The 20,562-nt window shown below is 37.2% G+C and overlaps 1 protein-coding gene across 5 annotated transcripts in view; it reads left to right on the forward strand.

Moving 5' to 3' along the window:
• Positions 1-13,010: 13,010 nt before the first annotated feature.
• The window catches only part of LOC131148996 (uncharacterized), a 94,742-nt gene continuing 87,190 nt past the window's right edge, over positions 13,011-20,562 (forward strand). For 4 of the 5 annotated variants that reach the window (XM_058099006.1, XM_058099009.1, XM_058099010.1 and 1 more), the window contains exons 1-2: positions 13,067-13,232; positions 14,273-14,439. In XM_058099006.1, the coding sequence (XP_057954989.1) occupies positions 14,305-14,439 (135 nt within the window). In that variant the 5' untranslated portion in view covers positions 13,067-13,232; positions 14,273-14,304. Of the gene's footprint in view, positions 13,233-14,272; positions 14,440-20,562 lie in introns of all 5 variants that reach the window. The other variant, XM_058099008.1, reaches the window with a different exon arrangement.

A 20,562-nucleotide genomic window follows, 5' to 3' on the forward strand; every position in this document is an offset into this window, starting at 1 on the left:
GTATTGTATGATATAGGGACAGGTTAGGTTACTACATCACACCCTGGGTCCCATTGCTGGGTTCGGGGTATGACAACTTGGTATCGGAGCTAATCAGGTTATTAGGTCTTGTAGACTTGGTTAGGCGTAGCTATGTGTACGTACCAGAGTATAGGATGTAGGAAATGGGTAGAGAAGGTCGAGGGTTATTTGTTGCTAGACAGAGACTCGTTGGCGGTGTTCTGTGTTTTTCTTGGAATGACAATTTCAGTAAAATCGTGGCAAACCATTGATGATTTCGTGTTGGTGTGATAGGACAGACTTGGACCCGTGAGATAGGTAGTTAACATAATTAGATGTCAATGATTACGTAAATTGTATATGACATAGGGATTCTAACCGATTCCTATTCTATTTCAGAATGGAGCCCAAGGATAACAACTTGGATAGTGGCTCTGAGGAGACTGTGAGTGATGAGTCTCCTTCTGAGCCTCAGGGGTTGGCGAGGCAGGTTATACAAGAGATCGAGCAGAGTGTTAGGAGACGTGAACGTTCTCCTACTGCTGCGGGGTGTACCATCGAGAGGTTCACACGTATGCACCCTTCGACCTTTTTTGGAGGACACAATCTGATGATAGCGGAGGACTGGGTTGAGAAGACCGAAAGGATTTTAGAGGTCCTACACTGCACAGATAAGCAGAGATTCCTTTATGCTACTTTGCAGCTGTCTGGGAGGTCGGGCGGTGGTGGATTGCGGTGAGTCTGTTAGAAAAGCAAAGAGCCGGTCCTATAGAGATGACATGGAGCCGCTTCAAGGAAGTGTTCTTTAAGAGATACTTCCTGGCCTCCACACGTGATGCTAAAGCAGATGAGTTCTCTGTTCTAACACAGGGAGATATGATAGTGCAGGGGTATGCTGCTCGGTATATAGAGCTATCTCGTTTTGTGTCGTGCTTGATCTTGAATGAGTATGAGAAGGCTCGAAGGTTCGAGAAGGGCTTAAGGAAAGAAATCCGTAGATTAGTGGGTATGCTGCAGATCCGTGAGTTTTCAGTTTTGGTGGATAAGGCCACTGTGATCGAGACCGACATTGCAGAGGATGAGGTGGATTAGGAACCGAAGAAGAGGCTAGTGCCATCAGGTTCTAGTTAGGGATCATGGAAGAAGAAGAACAAGGGGGTTCTCAGGCGGATCAGTCGCGTGATCGTTGTATTAGGTGCCACAGATGGCATGAGGGTGAGTGCAAGTAATTTGGGGGTAACTGTTTCAATTGTGGCAAGCTAGGCTATAGGGCTCGTGAATGTCGCGCACCGAAGAGAGACACGCCTGCATCTAGTGTGAACTGAGGTAGCAATCAGATACCTTAGGGAACCATCTAGGCGAACACAGCTCTGGCGAGGGTATATTCTTTTACTCCAATGGATGCTGATCGTGCGGGGAAAGTAGTGACAGGTACCTTATTATTTCTTTCAAATAGAGCTGTTGTTTTATTTGATTCGGGGGCAACCCATTCTTTTGTATCTGTGAACTTTGTAAAGCTATGTGGGTTTGAGACCCAAGTTATGAATAGGGGGCTATCTATAGCTACACCATCAGGGAGTGTAACGTTTTGTAGGAGGATGTTAGAAAGGTGCCCAGTAGAAATTCAGGGAAGGCTGCTATCGACGAATCTTGTGGTGTACGATATGTCTGGTTTTGACGTCATAATGGGGATGGATTGATTATCCTCCAGTTATTCTGTGATCGACTGTCGAGGAAAGGTAGTAGTGTTCTGACCTCTTGGGGAGCCGGTGTACGAGTTTGTAGGATCGTGTGTGTGTTCAACGCCACAAGTTCTAGCGGAATTACAAGCAAGGAGGCTACTCTTGGACGGATGTCAGGGGTACCTAGCTAGTGTGAAGGAACCACCGCGGGATGAGTTGAAGCTCGAGGATATTAGAGTGGTTAGCGAGTTCTCGGATATATTTCCAAAAGGCTTACCCGGTTTACCTCCGAATCATGAGGTGGAGTTTGCGATTGAGTTGATGGCTGGCAAGACACCGATCTCTAAAGCTCCGTACCGGATGGCTCTAGCAGAACTTCAAGAGTTGAAGGAGTAATTGCAGGAATTACTGGACAAGGGCTTTATCCGACCTAGTGTTTCGCCCTGGGGAGCTTCAATTTTGTTTGTGAAGAAGAAGGACAGGTCAATGCGCATATGCATTGATTACCGTGAGATCAACAAGGTGACTGTGAAGAATCGTTATCCGTTGTCTCGTATTGATGATCTCTTTGACCAGTTACAGGGGACGCAGGTCTTTTCGAAGATCGACCTACAGTTAGGGTACAATCAGGTGAGGGTTGGATATGAGGATGTTGCGAAGACTGCTTTCTGAACCAGATACGGCCACTACAAGTTCTTAGTCATGCCTTTTGGATTGACGAATGCTCTGACAGTATTCATGGATTTGATGAACATGGTTTTCCATGAGTACTTGGACCAGTTTGTAGTGGTGTTTATTGATGACATTCTGGTATATTTGAGGAGTCCGGAAGAGCATGAAAACCATCTGAGGTTGGTGCTACAGATTCTGTGGGAGAGGAAGCTGTATGCCAAGCTGAAGAAATGTGAATTCTAGTTGACTCAGGTCGCATTTTTAGGCCATGTGGTGTCTAAGGGCGGTATCTCAGTTGATCCTAGCAAGATTGAAGCTGTGATAGACTGGGTGAGACCGAAGAGTGTGCAAGAGGTTCAAAGTTTCCTAGGATTGGTGGGTTATTATCGTCAGTTTGTGGAGGGATTCTTTAAGTTGTTTGGGCCTCTGACACGATTGACCAGGAAGGGGGTGAAGTTTGATTGGACCGAGGATTGCAAGTGGTGTTTCCAGGAGCTGAAACAATGATTGGTTACTGCTCCGATTCTGACCATTTCTTCTAGAAATGGCGGTTTTGTTATTTATAGCGACGCATCTCTAAAGGGTTTGGGATGTGTGCTTATTCAACAAGGTAAGGTAATAACTTATGCTTCACGCAACTCAAGAAATACAAGAATAATTACACTACACATGATCTGGAATTGGCCGCTGTAGTTTATCCACTGAAGATCTGGCAACAATACTTGTATGGTGTTCAATGTGAGATTTTTACTTACCAAAAAAGCCTCAGGTACTTTTTCATGTAGAAGGAGTTGAACATGAGGCAGCAGAGATGGCTTGATCTGATCAAAACTATGATTGCACCATCAGTTATTACCCGGGGAAAGCTAACGTGGTAGCTGATGCGTTGAGTCGGAAGTTGGAGCATGCAGTAATATCTGTAGTTGTGGCTCAACATCATATCAGATAGGATCTAGAAAGCTTTGGTATAGAGTTGGTGGTCAGAGATCATCAGGCCTTCATTGCTAGCTTGGTGATCCAACCGACTTTGTTTGAGCGTATTAAAGCTGCGTAGGCTAGTGATACGAAGTTAGTTGAGATGGTGGATAAAGTGTAGCAAGGGTCGACTCAGATTTTAACATCTTTGAAGGAGTGTGTTAAGGTTTGGAACCAGACTGTGTGTTCCAAACGACAACGAGATCAGAAGGACGATTCTGGAGGAAATGCATCGTTCTTTGTATACGGTACATCCTAGTAGCACGAAGATGTATCAGGATTTGCGCGAGACCTTCTGGTGGAGTGGTATGAAAAAGGAGATTGCTCGGTTCATGGTGCAGTGTTTGACGTGTCAGCAGGTGAAAGCTAAACACCAGAGGCCGGCAGGGCCGTTACAACCCTTAACTATTCCAAAGTGGAAATGGGAGCATTTTTCCATGGACTTTGTTACCAGATTGCCACCAGTGCTTCACGGGCAGAATGCCATTTGGGTAATTGTGGACAGGCTGACGAAATCTACCCACTTTATACCAATGAAGATTAGCTACTCCTTGAGTAGGCTAGCAGACTTGTACATGCATGAGATAGTTAGAGTGCACGGGGTACCGGTATCCATTGTGTTAGATCAAGACCCGAGGTTTACCTCTCGTTTTTGGAAGAGCTTACAAGAAGCATTGGGAATGAAGCTTACATTCAGTACAACATTCCACCCCCAGACTGATGGACAGTCTGAGAGAACAATACAGATCTTGGAAGATATGCTACGGGCGTGCGTGTTAGACTTCAGTGGTGGTTGGATGCAATTTATACCACTAGTAGAGTTTTCCTATAACAATAGCTTCTAGGCCAATATCGGAATGACACCGTTTGAGGCTCTGTATGGTCGGAGGTGTCGGTCTCATCTGTATTGGGATGAGGTTGGTGAACGTCAGGTTTTAGGACCTGAACTCGTACAATAGGCGTATGAGAAGGTGGGTTTGATTCAAGATAGGATTGAATCGGCTCAGAGTCGGCAGAACAGTTATGCAGTTGTTCGCTGCTATGAGTTGGAATTCGAGGTGGGGGGGGGGGTAAGAAACACTTTGATGAAAAAGGTGATGAGATTCGAAAAGAAGGACAAGTTAAGCCCGAGGTATGTTAGACCATTTAAGGTTCTTGAGCGAGTGGGTCCGGTAGCCTACAGGATTGCACTACCCCCAGTGCTCTCGAGGATCCACGATGTGTTCCTCATATCAATGTTGAGGAGGTGCGTGTCGGATCCGTCATATGTTATTAGTTATTAGAACCTAGAAATTGGGGATGCTTTAGCATACGAGGAGGTACCCGTTCAGGTTCTGGACCGTAAAGTTCAAAAGCTACGTACCAAAGATATACTGTTAGTGAAGGTATTGTGGTGAAATCACAGAAATGAGGAAGTTTCTTGGGAATTGGAAGCGAAGATACGCTGGAAGTATCCACAGTTGTTCTGAGTTGTGGTTTTGATAGTAGAATTAGTGAGTATGTGTGTATTACTCTACTATTGTATTGTGATAAGTGGTTAGTCTTTGGGAGTGTGTGTTATTGTGAACACCTAAGATGGTTTATGTATATAACCACGGTACTCCTTCACCATAAGCGAGGGTATGTATGTATTGTGGGGCTGCGTTGTAAGTGGCCACCGACTCTTCCTGGAGTCGAGTGTATGTACTTGGTTGTGTGGATAAGTTTGTAAATGAGATATTACAAATTTCGAGGACGAAATTTTTGTAAGGAGGGGAATTTGTAAGAACCCGACCTGTGAGATAGGGAATAAAAAAAAGAGAGGGTAAAATAGTAAATTGAGCAGGCTTCATCGACGAAGCCAGAGTTCGTCGACGAAGGCCCTTCTATTGTTTAGTGATGAAATTCAGAGGTTCGTTGACGAGGAGAAGTTGAGAGGTTTTGGGAAATTCGAAAATCTCAGGCTTGTCGACAAGGCCACCGCTACATCGACGAACTCTCTTTGTTGACTCATCGACGAGGTTGGCCGAGTCAAAGGTGTTATAAATATCTTTTTGGGTTTCTTTGAAGCTAATTTAGCAAAATGCTCTCTCTCTCTCTCTCTCTCTCTCTCTCTCTCTCTAAGAACTCAAAACTCTATTCTCTCTCTCTCTAGATTTCTTCTCCGTCTGTTGTTAGAATCGACAAACCAACGTTACTGCGAGGATCAGGGAAGAAATCTCTACATGTTTTGTGGAACGAATCTTTGTTTTGGGTTTTTTGGGTTTCAAACCAAAAATCATGGTAAGGCTCGATTTTTGTTTCTGTTTCGGTAAATCTGTAGATAATGGAATTGTAAGTAATTATTTGTACTGTGGTTTATAGGTTTTGGGAACTTGATTTGCTGTTTAGGAGCCGTAGAGTTCGGGTTGAATTTTTGGGGAAAGGTAAGGGGATTCTATTTATATCGGTTATTTTCGAAATCGAATTTGGTAGAATTGTGGTTCACAGTCCTGTGTGTGTTTTGGCTACTTATTTGGGGAAATCTAATGGGTAAAATTACGGGGTTTTCATGTTACAGTTTTGGGGAAAAAAGGGCATTGGGTTGCATTTCTGGTTTTGTTGGAAAACCATGGATAAATTGTGTTATATATTGTGTTATAGAGATGGTCGTGCCTTGACTTGTTTTAAGCTGCATTTTGAAAATCATGATTTTTAGATTACCAAATGAGTGTGGAATGAACTGTTATATAAGCATGCATTGAGTTGTGATTTGCTGAAATGAGATATAGGAAAGTGAGTTTCGAATTGTTCCAGGTTGTGAAAAAGTGTTCGATTCTATATCCGAGGGTGTGAAATACCATTTACCAGTGGCAAGAGTGTCTGACTCTATATCTGAGGGCGTGAAATATTGCCTCTGTAACGCCCTGATCCCTTAAACCCGAGTCTGGCGCTTTATACCTGATAAATTCCCTAATAAATCATGATCCATAACATACGCAGCAGAAAACATAAACAAAATCTCCATATAACATAATACCAGAGTCTACTAATTTCTATCTATAATCCAAAGTATCCATCCAACACCTGCATTTCCATATATACATACATCTCCAAAAGTATTTCAGTATTTTCACAACCATTCCGTTCTCAACAGGCTTAAAACATAAAAACTTAAAACATAAATATTTACATTCCCCCAAAGTATATAAAAATATACCCTTTCTCTTTATATAGTCCTCAAAAGGCTAAAAACCCTTGAGCTCTCTAAGCCCGACCTCGAGGATGTTCTGAAAAGAAATAATCATATTCGGGTGAGACATATCTCAGTAAGGGAAGAAATAATATATTAAACTCAGCGTGTGGCTAACATGAGATATACATATCATTTTTGTTTCATTTACAAACCATCATGTAACATTGAAATCATTTTCTGAACCTAAACAATCACACGTAAATATTTAACCCACAAGATTACCCAAGGATAGGGGTGATTACCCGCCCATACAAGTAGCACCCCTCTGCTCTGGTACTTAAGTAACCCTAAGGTCACAATTAAAACATACCAGAGCACTCACCTTACTCAGTAAGCCCTCAAGTGTAAGATTAATCTTGTACTCACACAATTCAACAATAGTTTACCGGCAAAGGCCCTAAGGATAGGGAGATCTACCCGCCTGTACAAGTAGGTTCTCTCTGCCCTAGTACGTTATGCGGCTACTACCACATTTGTAGCTACTGGTGCACTTGCCTTACTCAGCAAGCCCTCAGGAGAAAGGTACGCCTCACCCAATCATAACATATTCTACGTACTTACATATTTCTAATATCATAATACACCATTCTTTCTATCTTTATTCACTCATTCACATCCTTTCATGTTCATAACTTAACATTTCATTGTGTTTCACTTTAAGTGATTCTTTCGCATTTGTATCATTCACATTTCACATTTCATTTTATTGCATTGTCATTCCTTGTCATTTCATTTCATAACATTTTCATTTCATTCCTTTGTACTACAACCGCTCTTTAGCCGTCATTTGTTAGTCCACATAAAAATGCGCTAGAACCTGCTACAGTTAGTCCACATAGAAATGCGCTAGAATCTGCTAATTCGGCTTTCAGCTGTCGTACCTTTACATGGTTGCATTTAACATACACAGGCAACATTGTCCATATCATATTTTATTCTTATTGCTTTACTTACTTAGCTTGCATCTCATACATTTAACATATAATTTGCACAGATTCTCATGCCACACAATTTAGTAGTAAAATTCATACATATTTCTCATAAAATAAGCCAACCCACATTTAACATTTACATGCTCAAAATACATTTAATTTCTTATTTAATTCATTAAAAAATTCTTTTCACTTCCATTCATTCACTTTCACATATGCACAACTATATCGACAATCCTAAGCTCAGAAAACATAAATTTTGTGGCTGACATTTTAAACCCACATAAAAACATATATACATAAATAACACATAGTCATTTTTAATTCATGAAAAACCTGATTTAATATATAAATTTCCCCCTTACCTGAATTCTCGAACTACATCGACAGGGACTCTGGAAAGATACCTGTGGCGTTCACCCGGATCCTGAATAAAAAATTCTAGTTCCATGTAATTAATCCTGAATAGAATATTATTTTAATATTTTCTAAGCTCATAAATTCTAAATAAATAAATATACCCTTAAATGTAGCCAAATTATTAAATTTCCCAAATTAATTAATTCATTTCCCCAAAATACTACCCATCTAGCCTTCTCTAGGCTCTACACACCTCAAATTAACATTTAAACTAATATTTAACACTCCCACTTAATTTTCTAAATTATGCCAGTGGGACCCAAAATTACACCCACAACGCTCACCCGAGCCCTGAATCAAAATCTTAATTTCATTTAAATTATTACTAAATAAAATACTATTTAAATATTTTCTAGGGTCATAATTTTTAAATTAACAATTATACTCGCAAATTTAACTAATTTGCCAAATTTCTCAAATCCTACTCTCGCTTTGGAGTAGGGCCTAGAAAATCCCAATTGAAAAATTACCTACGTCAAAATGACGATGACTAGGACCACGTGGTGGTACTCGATCGTCGATTTAACGGCATATTAATAGCGAAATTGAGAAAATGGGAAAAAATTACCTTTCCCCAGAAGCAGTGCTTAAGCCGTTCCCATGAAAAATCTGCTCCAGTAGAAATGTCGGCAGCAGAACTAGGAATCCAACGGCACCTTCCGTTTCCCGATCCACCGCAAACTCGTCAAAAAATTAAGAGAAGGAGAGAGACGGAGACGGAGGTGGCTGAGCGTGCAGGAGAAATCTGAGTGGGGGGGGGGTTGCCGCCTCTGTATTCTTCTTTTTTCTTCTTCTTTCTTCTTTCTTCTTCTTCCTTCTTTTACTTTAACTTTACAGATGTATATATATATATATATATATATATATCTTATTTCAATTAGTTTTTAGTTTTTTTTAATCCAATGTAATAATATTTAATTTAATTACTAATTATTTAATTATTTAATTTATCTTAATTTAATTTAATTTCTTAAATTTTAATTTTAATTTTTTTCCTTCTTTTTCCCAAGCCATTCCTTTTATTTATTTGTTATTTTATCTATTTTTATCTTTATTATTTCAATCATTTTAATTTTTCGGGTCTTTATAGCCTCTTACCGGTTGATCACCGAAGGATATGGATCCACCAGTTGTATCGGTACGATGCCATGGGAGCTTGGGGCTACGCCATGTGCCAGGGACACCGTGTAATGCGGGCCGGCTTCGGGCCGAAGGGTGTGACAACACCGGGTTGCTTGATCATGTGTGTGTTGAGAACTATACTGGAACTGTTTTGTGAAAAATACTCGAATTGTATTAAACTGTGTATGTATTATGTCATGATAACACTCATATGTCACACATCGATATAACGTGATTCTTCCTTGCTCAGAGGTGTCTCACCTCTATCGTACGTACATGTTTTTCAGGTCTTTTGAGTAACCGGAACTAGCGTCCTTGTGTTGGGAGTGTAGTAGTCAGTTTACTGTGTGAAGTGCTTGTGTAAGTACTAGGACGGTAACGGGGTTGTCGTTTTGGGTATTTGCTGGCACCCTGGGTTTTGTTTTGTATTTTGGAGTTTAGACTCTGTTTGTATAGACTCTGATATGGTACAATGTATATATGGAATGAACTTTTCTGTTGCATATATGTTGTGTATGTGAATGTGTATAGGGTGTATAGGATCCCCACGGGGTCGAACCCTTATTCATTATTATATCATTTTTGTATTGTATGATACATGGACATGTTAGGTTACTACATCACACCCTGGGTCCCATTACTGGGTTGGGGGCGTGACAATTATTGCTTTAAACAAAACTCTTAGTGTTGACCACACTTCACTATTGACCATATGCAATCTATATATAGCCTTATAAATGTTACAATCTTTTGCATCCTATCCCAAAATTGATGGTTAAGAAATGTGCTTTCAATTTCTCGACCCAATTTTGTTCAACTAGGAGCATGCTCAGCCTATTCATCATATGTGATTAGAGATTTTAAGCCTTCTCTTTTTTTTTTGTAAGCTATCTTAGGCAATGTAGTTTGTAGCTAATCGTGTGGTTCCTGGATGCACAATATCCCCTTAACAGTACTCCCTCATTTTAGCAAGCAACCATCTATGGTTATATATAAAATTAGTGATCGATCTCCCCTGCAAGATCACTGTGCTTATTACCTGCCTTTTTTTGATCTCCTAAAAAATGATATCAATACAATAGGCAGCGCAAAGTACAAGTTAAATTTTTTCATTAATTTTAGACTCGCTTTCTTGTAGGCGCTGCCATTATCGATCACGACTTGCACAACATGTTACTTTTCTACCTCTTACACAACATGTTCTTTATGTATTCATGGTCTTTTATTTTGTCTAAAGCATCTACTGACTTTAGAAAAATTGTACTTCCTTTCGAGTAAACCATAAAATTTGTGATGAATAATTTTGTAGGGTCTTTCCATCCAATACACATTATTTTGTCTGAAGCATCTACTGACTTTAGAAAAATTGTGCTTACTTTCGAGTAAACCATGAAATTTATGATGGATAATTTTGGAGGGTCTTTCCATCCAACACACATTAAAGTGCAACCATACGCGACCCACTTTTTCTTCACTTCTTCTACGTGGCCTTCCATTTTTTTTTTTTACCTCTAAATGAAGGTATTTTGTTTTAATTTCAAAGGGTGTCAGTGGATCGACTCCCGTTCCAACTACTTGGCAACCCCACAACATGTTTTTTAAATGAGGTGATTTTGCCTTTTCAGATAGAACATCATCATATATAAAAAAACTTTGAAATCAACCTATTCATTTCTTCTTTTATTTTACTTCCTTTGAATAAATTTTTTGAGCTTTTTTGTTTTACTATGTCTGACTTCTAATATTGAAATGACTTTGAAAAATATATGGCTCTATTTATGGCTCTCTCACACTTTGAGATCCCCTCATTGGAGGTTGCCCTCCACTACCACCAGCCCCATAACTACCTCCTCGTTGGCTACCTACAAACTTACTAGATTGGTCTCTTTCCCATTCCGTCTATTTTGAAGCATAGAATGTTCGACGATATGCAGACAGTCCATCAAATTTTAAACACGTAGCTAGCTCAATTATTTCAACTTCTCATTACTCCTCTATACAAGAAGTTGCATTTTCATCATATTGACATTGCTTGGAAGAGCAACACATTTCGCCCTAGAAAGAATTATGTGTATCCTGAGTGATCATCAAACCCTTCCTCAAAATTTGTATCTAATTCTAAACTTAAAAGTTTAGAATTTTATTCAAAGTGTACTCATTCAAAAGTGGATACCAGTTATTCAAAAGTTTGTATCTCTTGCAAGTTATTTTGTTTTAATTAAATAAAGATATTTTTCATATTCCATTTCTTTGACATTTCTGTTTTGTTTTGTCTCAGAGTTAATTTAAAAAGATATTTTGTAAGTAATATCATTCTACTTTTCTACTTTGATTTATTCTATTTGTTTTACTGTCAAGCTTTTGTAAGAACGATCCTGCATTTCTGGTATCAGAGCTATGTTTTTCAATATTTCTATGTTTGCATGTTCAATCTCCCTAAGTGCCTAGTCAGCCTGTTAAATCCGTTTGGTTAGCCAAGAGAGAGTTAGGGTGGTCGTGGTAGGTGGTCCCATTTAGGTCTTGAATTGTGCTAATTCGTTAAATATTAGGAATAATGGAAAATATAGTTCGAAATATCATAAAGAAGGGAAAGTTTTTAGAAGAAAGCTCAAACTCTAAACAGATAAGGAGGAATCAAGATTACAAAGCAAATCAACAAAGAAAGAAATTCAAATTTCGTTAAGCAAAGTAGAGAAAATATTAGCAAACTCAAAAGGTAAAGACCTACCAAAACAAGTGAACAAAAGGGTTCATTAGAAATCAATGAAGAATATGTAGTACAAGTCGTTAATAAGTTAATTTCATTAGATACAAATAAAGCAAGACAACAAAAAAGATTACTAAGTATTGAAGATCTAGCAACATTCGAATCAAACTATGATAGGATCCATATAGGAATGGTTCAAGTAGGACTTTTCCCTTTAAAAAGAGATGGTCTTAATAAACCAATATGTGTATTATTAAGAGACGCTAGACATCATGAGTTCAATAATTCATTGTTAGATATGTTAGAATCAAATATAACCGAAGGACCAAACTAATTTAGAAATGATCCACAAAGTCTATTATAAAGTTACAACCTCAATTGTCTTTCCAAATGCAATCAAAGACAAATCATACATGCAAATAATTATATATATATTTATTTATTTATTTATAAGTTTAGAACTCTAATAGTTATTCATAACTTTCATGATCTCATAAAAGGTAGTAACTTTTAAAATGTGAGGTGCTTACATAATATGAGCTAAAACAAATATATATTATTCGAGACAATTTAATATCACTTTTTATTTTATTTTGTTTTTTTTTATGAAATTACATTTATTTATTTTGCAAGATTTATTCATTTTGCCATTGGTTTTTTTTTTTAAAATTGTTTTCAAACGAATTAAAAATAAAAATTTATAATTTTTGTTTAGAAACATATTAGCAAAATACTCTAATGTTTATAGATTAAATAATTTTTAGTACTTCATTTTTAATTAAAATTAAAATAAGATAATCATGTGAATTTAAAATATAATTTAGATAAAAAAAGTATGAAAATTTTCAAATTTAAAAGATATTAAAATACATTTATCTCTTTCTACTATTTTTCAATTGTCTTTATAGTAAGATTGCTTGTGAATTGAATTGGTAGAAGTGAGTTTTCAAATATAACAATATGTAAAATTGTTATAATTATTTATATTTTATTATAAATTTTTTATATTTTTATTTGATTTAAGAGAATAAAAATGAATTTTTGTTGAATGAAAAATTTAAATTTATTCTTATTTATAAATATTAATTAAATAGGGTTTTTAATTTTTAATTTTTATTTTGTATTTATATAATTTTTGACTCTGGATCTTAAACTATTTTGTTGTATTTGGAAACATCAATTTTAGAATTTAATTTTAAATTTAAGTAAATTTAAATAAATTTTAATATAATTTTATATTAATCTAATCCTAATCAAATACAAATTCAAATAAAAAAGTTCAATTTGAACTCAATCTACATACTTGTTTTAAAGTTGGGGAAATTTGGGGAAGCCGTGAAAGAAACGTATTAAACTCTGAAATTTTCGGTGAAGCAGCTAGCTCGCAAGGCACTCCTGTGTGTTGCCGTATTTGAGAGAGAGAGCCCGCGACGCTTTATCCAATTATCCTACACCCTCCTGGTTTTCTACTCAAGGCAACCTTCTCGCTCCTTCAGAGGCTGGCTTAGGTGAGCGTGAATAGTCCATTTCTCTTTCATCACGTTGCTCTGGGACTATTTAGCGCATGAACATGGATTGTGAGAAGTTTTTGTGCACCGATTCTTGCTTGGCGTCCCATTCTCCTAGGATTGCGCTTAAGTTGTTCGATCACATGCGAGACTGAAGTTATTGGTTTATTGTGTGGTATATGCTTATCCTGTGCGCACGTGTTCCTTGTATGTCTCACCAAACCAAAACCAGGACGAAGCGGAGTTAGAGGGAAACCTAAACTTCAGATATAGCACAGGCTGACATCCTGAATAGTCACATACACATAAAGATACACGTGTATCAAGAACGCCCAAATCACTCACTGTAATCCAAACAGGTGTCCATGGAGCACACGCACCCACAGAGTCATATCATGACGACAATTGCAAATGAGGATCTATCCACATCCACATTCGTAATAACAATATGTTTTGAATTTGGTTGTACATTCAAAGAGGGATGAGTAAGCAATTTGAAGCTTTGCTCCAAGTGCAAAGCCATGACCAATACATTATTTGTCCTTTCTATACAATTAGAAGTTTATGGTTTTTGTTATGTTTTGATTACACATGGGTTAAATTTTTATGGTTTGCTTAACCTTTTGTTTTCTTCATAAGCTTAGACTTCCATGGTTCAAAATGAAATCCGTGTAAATAGTAAATGAAATTGTGTTTTTATGAGCTTTTTTTGAATTGAGCCATGACCAATACATTATTTGTCCTTTCTATACAATTAGAAGTTTATGGTTTTTGTTATGTTTTGATTACACATGGGTTAAATTTTTATGGTTTGCTTAACCTTTTGTTTTCTTCATAAGCTTAGACTTCCATGGTTCAAAATGAAATCCGTGTAAATAGTAAATGAAATTGTGTTTTTATGAGCTTTTTTTGAATTGAGCCTGCATGCTTTGTTTGGAACCTAATTCAAGCACAAGTGATTTTGCATTAGCTCCAAAATGAAGGAAGATAAATTATGGCATTACGTGCAATTTGATACTGGTACATTTCTTGAATGGCAGTGGTACCAGCAGCTGCAGCAGCAATAACGGTGATGGGAGTTATAAAAGATGGTGCTGTCTCGGGATTCCTACCAAGTATCAAGGCATTTGCGATTCACTATCCTGGGTATCCTTCATCCATGTCATGTGCCATAGAGACTTTGGGGGGAACTGAAGCAATCTTGAAGGTATGCCACTAGGTTTCTCATATTTTTCCTTACTAATTTTCCATCTGGAATAATTGACTGTTGCATTCAATTAATTACAAACCAAGTCATTAGTTATTTACATGGTTCGAAATTGTGGTCGCAAGTAACGTCGCGCAACGGTCGCGGGTGTCGCAGGAGACGCAGGTGTTACGTAATGGGAAGCGAGCGTAACGGTCATGAATTTTTTTCACGCATGCACAACCATGCCAAAATCGAAAAATAAGCATGAAATCCATTAATACATGATTTTTAATGAATTTTGAAGGCTTTCATTTAACCTACAAATACAAATGCTTTTTAATAGGCATTATGATTTTTATATTAATTTTAGTGTGCTGTTTACAAAAAAAGCGTATTTTTTTTATAGTTTAAATTACTTTAATGAGTAAAAAGATGTAGAAATGTTATTAAAATGAAGAATCAATTAATTAAAATCATAAAGTCACTAAAAATGAATCAATAGACTCAATACTCAATATACACATTACGCATACATGAATTTAAAAAGTGATTAATATCAATAAATAGTTGAAAATACATGAATACAATTTTACAAATTTATAACATAACACATGTCACCACCAAAAAGAATGACGTGGAGGGTCTTCATAATTTTCATCTGTATCTTGAGATTGGGATTGGAAATTATCGTCCCATCCTTGTGGAAATACATAGTTGAATAAACCCAAGTTTGTGTCATTTCATTGTTGCTCTTGAAAATGTACTGGTGGTAAAAATCCAACTGATATAGGAGGTGCATAATCTCCTTTTGACCATATACTGAATAATGTCCATAAGTTGGGGCCGGGGCTGGCTCTGGGTAGTGTGTAGAAGAAGACTTACTAGATCCTGAGATTCCTGATCTACTAGGATAAAAACATGAGTCATGGGATGCATAATGTGGATATGTTGGATGAGATCCATATGATTGTGATGATGAACCATCTAAACCAAAGTCGCCAAAACTACGAACCACACCATATGAATCTTTAGCAGAATCACTAGGGTCACCACGAGCACTCCTTCTCCTGAGTTGTGAAGATTGGTTCCCTGGAGGAATACCCAAGTCATAATTTTCAGGTATGTCATATAGTCCATAACGATCAAAAGGATGTATATCCCTTACAAATGATGTCCCTATGTCATATCCATAATTATATTTTACATTGTCGCCTCTACCACCGCCACTACCACTCCCCCCAACCCCAGCTCCAGCACCACTATTACCATCATCATCACTTGGTGGGCTCAAACCAAGATTGTCATCACTTTGTGTACATTCAGGGCTTGAACTTGAATCATCAAGCACATTTATTGGTAGTTGCAAAAACTTGACTCACTCGAAAAATGAGCAGCTCGAAAGCTATCCCAAGTATAGGAGTTTTGTTGTATAATATTTAGCCCAAAGGTTAGATAGTTTCCTTAGGGAATGCAGTTTAATTTCAAATTTGACGTAGTTCCTATCAGAAAGTGAGAAACAAAATGGCACTGAACACAATTCAGATTCGGGTTTTTCAGAATGTTTGAGATTTCTTTTGATAAATTAAACGAACATGCAATTTAATTTCGAATTCCTAATACACACTGAATTTAACAACGAGAAATGAAAATCTTACGTTAAAATTCGAAAGAATTGAAACCCGCGTTGAACTTCAGAATAAAAACTAAAGACGATAACTTTCCTACGTAATTAAAACATGCAATTCTAAAAACTCAACCAATCACAAAGTCAAATAAAACTGATTTTAATGCAATCAAGAACTTAAATAAAATTCAAAACTTTAAGAACTAAACAGTAAACGGAAACACGGTAAAAATTTGGATTTTAATTAAACGAACTTAATTTAAGTAGAACCCAACAAAATTTAATTTCTAAAGAAAGACAACAATTTTAAATCATAAAAAAAAATATTTTTTTCTTTTTGTATTTTATTCCTTTTTTTTTTTCTCTTCCACGAACCAAACCGAACCTTAATTGAAAGAACAAAACGACTCAAGCAAAACTTAAATCTAATGCTAATAACAAATAAGAAAAGCAAGAAAATAACTTGACGTAATTAATAATCTTCAAATGATTAAAGGTTTAAAACTTTAAATAAATTCTGAAAATTAACAGTATCTAATTAACTAGTTAAAAGAAAAAGAAAAAGAGAGAGAGGGAGAGTAGAAGAGCAGGCCGGCTGTTTGGAGCAGGAACAGAGCAGCAGCGGCACAGCAGAGGGGGAGCTGGGAACTCGGCTGGCTTCTCGGGTTGGTGGTCTGGAGCAGCAGCTACAGCAACAAGCAGCAGCAGAGGCTTCTCCGGGTCCAGCAGCAACAGCAGCAGCACGGCTGGAACAGCAGTTGGGTGTATTGGGTAGGAGAAATTGCAGCATGTAGGGAAGAGAGGTGAGAAGGGAGAAGAGGGTTGGGGCTGGTTGTGCGTGAGGGAGAAGATAATTCGAGAGACAGAGGAGAGAAAGGAGAGCTGGGAGAGAGAGAGAGAGAGAGCCATGTGTGGTCGAGAGAGGAGGCAGAGAGGGGGATTGTTGAGGGAGAAGAAGGAAGAGGGAGAGAAAGGAAAGGAGAGGGAGAGAAGGGAAAGGAGAGGGTTGAAGAGAGTGAGAGAATAGGGAGCTGAGGAGGGCGCCGAAAGTGGGAGACAAGAGAGTTTGAGAAGGAGGAATGGAGAAGGGGAGCCAAGAGAGGAGAGGAAAATTGAGAGGCTTAGAAAGGATGATCAGGTACTGGTTTTGCAGAAGAGGAAAAAAAAAAAAAAAAAAACAAGAGAAGCTGGAGTGGGAGAGAAGAGAGGGAGAGAAAGGAGAAGGAAGATTGAAAAAGGAGGGGGCTGGGGCTCTGGAGAAGAAGAAAGAAAAGGATAAATAATGGAAGAGGGGAGAGAGCCCTACCCACGCACGCCTTGCAGCCGGGTCAAATCAACATTTTATTTATTTATTTTTCTCTTTTCTATTTCTTGTTTCTTCTTTTTGTTTCTCAGCGAACAAGGGCGATTTTGATCATCGTAGTGCCCGTATCTCTCAAAACTTGAAACACAAAAGTTGTAGATAATTTTCTTGGCTTTCCACAGAATTTTGAATTGTTTCGATCGGAGTTCGAACGAGAAAATTACGCATAGATTACGAAATGACGTCTGTTTTAGCTTTTAGTAATTGCCTTGCGATAAAAAATACCAAAAATTCATAAATTATGCATTAAAACCCAAATATTATAAATAAGAAATGTTAAATTATTCAGAGTAATTAGGTATTTAATTTAAAAATATAAGCCTCAATGCATGAATTAAAGCATCTAATTACGCAGTTTAAGCGCGTAATCATTTACCTCCTTCTGCAGTACCACCAACTTCTTCATTTAACCAATTTGAATTGTCCTGACCGTCGAGTGGTGGTGTCTCTTTCTCCTCTAACCATTGACTTAAAGGATCATCTTCTTCGAAAATATAGTCCAAATTAATAGGATTGAAACCATTTTCAATTTCTCGTTGGCTTCTTCTCATTGGATGTCTTAATTTTAACCTCATGTTGTAATGTACGAAAACAAGTTTTTGTGGTCTCATGTACTTTAATCTATTTCTTGTTTTCGTATGGATGAGGCTTAAGGTGCTCCAATTACGCTCACAGTTCGAAGCTGATGTGGTCTGGCGAAGATCTTTGATTGCTATTCTTTGGAGCTCAAGAACACACAAGCCATAATGAATCCACCATTCGGCTGCATGAATAATTAAAAAGAGTTTTATGTCAGTATAATGTATATTTCAGAAGTCAAATTTGAACATAAAGAGAGAAAATAGAGCCATTCATCCATTATTTAGCTATATAGCTTATATTTACTAGGATTTGTTTGTTTCACTGCCTTTTGAGCCAACGGGGTTCCAAAAGTCTCTTGCCCATCTTGATATAACAACAACTAAAAAAGGACGATTGTGAAATATAATTAATTAATTAGATGTATTAATAATTATTCTAGAAAGTATTACAAAATACAAGAACAATTCATTATTCAATTTAATGGAACCAATACTTACCTGATTAATAGTCCGAATTTGAGTACCTATATCGGGTACCAACTTGGTTATCACTTTTTTAACTCTATCCATGACTTCTCTAGCAACTTCAGGAGAGGGTGGGGCACCGTAAATAAATTGTGAGTTCAAAAAATATCCTACAATTAAATTTAGAAGTATATTAATTAATAGTTTTTTAATGCAACTATGCATAATTTAAAAGTTAAAATAATAAGAAATTGTATTTGATTTACACTTACCAACAGCGTGCAAATCTTGGTGCAATTGAAAACTCCATCGGTTGTCAATAATTTTCCAATAGTCTTTGTAAAACCAGCAATCTTTTTGAATGACCAACTTTGCCCTATCAATTGATTCGTATATGAAACGCATGGTTGGTTTTCCATCACCATCAACCAATTTAAAAACTTTCATTAAGGGTTCTTGCACTTTAATTATATCAGAGGCCTTTTGCCAAAACTCTTTGCCTAAGATAATCTTCTTCGAATCATATGCTAGGCCTGATTTTGCCATCCGAAACCTTGAATTTTTCCAAGCATCAGATGTAAACATTTCCCTTAATGCTTGTTTATGCCTGACAATAGTCTCCAAAGCAATGAAGTTGGTGGCAAATCAAGTGATGGCAGGGCGAAGTAACTCTTTATTATTTGTGAATTTCTTCATGAAATTCACTATCCATTTGTGGTTATAAATAAAAGAGGTTATTGTTCTTGCATCTTCTAAGACTTTCTTCACGTTACTTTTCTTACCAATATCTTCAAGAATAAGGTTTATGTAATGAGCTGCACATGCTGTCCAATAGAGATTGAGCCTCTTCTACATTAATAATTTTCCTCCTGCTTTCATTGCAACTTCATTATCAGTCACTACTTGGACAACATTTTCTTCTTCAATTTCTTCCACCACCTCGTCCATTAATCTGAAATGAAATTATATATTCAATAATTACTACTATTTAATTAAAAACATGCAAGTTCATAATACTATTTGCATATACAATTAAAATTAGAAAATTACCTGAAATAATATTCGCCTCTTCTGGTTTGCACATCAGAGAAATTAACTGATTTATGAAACACGGTGCTTCTATCACAATAAACTAAAAAGTTTATAATGTGTTTTCTAGTTGGTCTTAACCAACCATCACACATAAGGGTTACATCTCTCTCCTTCCAAATTACAGCAAAAGAAGCTATATAATTTTTCATTTCTTGATACTCTTGCTTCAAATAAATTTCAGATATCTCATAGGGTGATGGACCCTTCACCTCCTTTCCAATCTCTACAGCAATATCAAGCATAGGCTGCATAAATGGAGAGTCAGCTACATTCGTTGGAATCCGATTATAAATTAGGAATTTTCCAACTGTTTTTCCTAATTTACTTTTTAAACCATTCAGTAACTAAGTGTTGATTTTTGGTTGTTTTGCACTCTTGCTTCTTTCTAAAATAGGATCCATTGCCTTTAGTCTAGCTTCAGGGGCATCAGGATTGATCCATTGTCGTCCACTACCTCTAACTTCTTGACCACTATAAGATCGAGCCCCTACTCTACTGAAACCACTGGTAGCACCACTGCCAGAGCCACCTCCCTCTGCATAAATATTACTCCCTCCAGTTGTTCTTGCTCGAAATCTTTGTCTCTCTTCCCATTGTTGCTGTGATCGTATGCTTTCTTGTTGAGAAAATCTCATACTTTCATCTTCCAATTCTTCTTCATCGCTCAAATTCTCAAAATCTCATCTAATTTGGGGCTTCTACTTCTTCTTGCCTTTTTTGTTTATCTCTTTTCTTTTCAGCATACTGTTGTAGATGTTTCATCTTTTGTTCTCTTACTTGTGCGGTCACATTTGAGCATCCAGCTATTTGACCCTTTTTATGTGCCAAGTGTTGTTTCAAGCGTGTAATGCCTCCTCTTATTATCTTCCCACATAACTTACACATAATAACATGTCTATTACTGTCCACCGCAGTACCAAAATGCCATCCAATATCCTCACTAGGTAAGTTCTCATTTTCTCTATCACGTGACATCTTGATAGACTTAATTTGATGATCTCTACACAAAACATAGA

This window comes from Malania oleifera, chromosome 2 (assembly GCF_029873635.1).
Source record: "Malania oleifera isolate guangnan ecotype guangnan chromosome 2, ASM2987363v1, whole genome shotgun sequence".
Lineage (NCBI taxonomy): Eukaryota > Viridiplantae > Streptophyta > Magnoliopsida > Santalales > Ximeniaceae > Malania > Malania oleifera.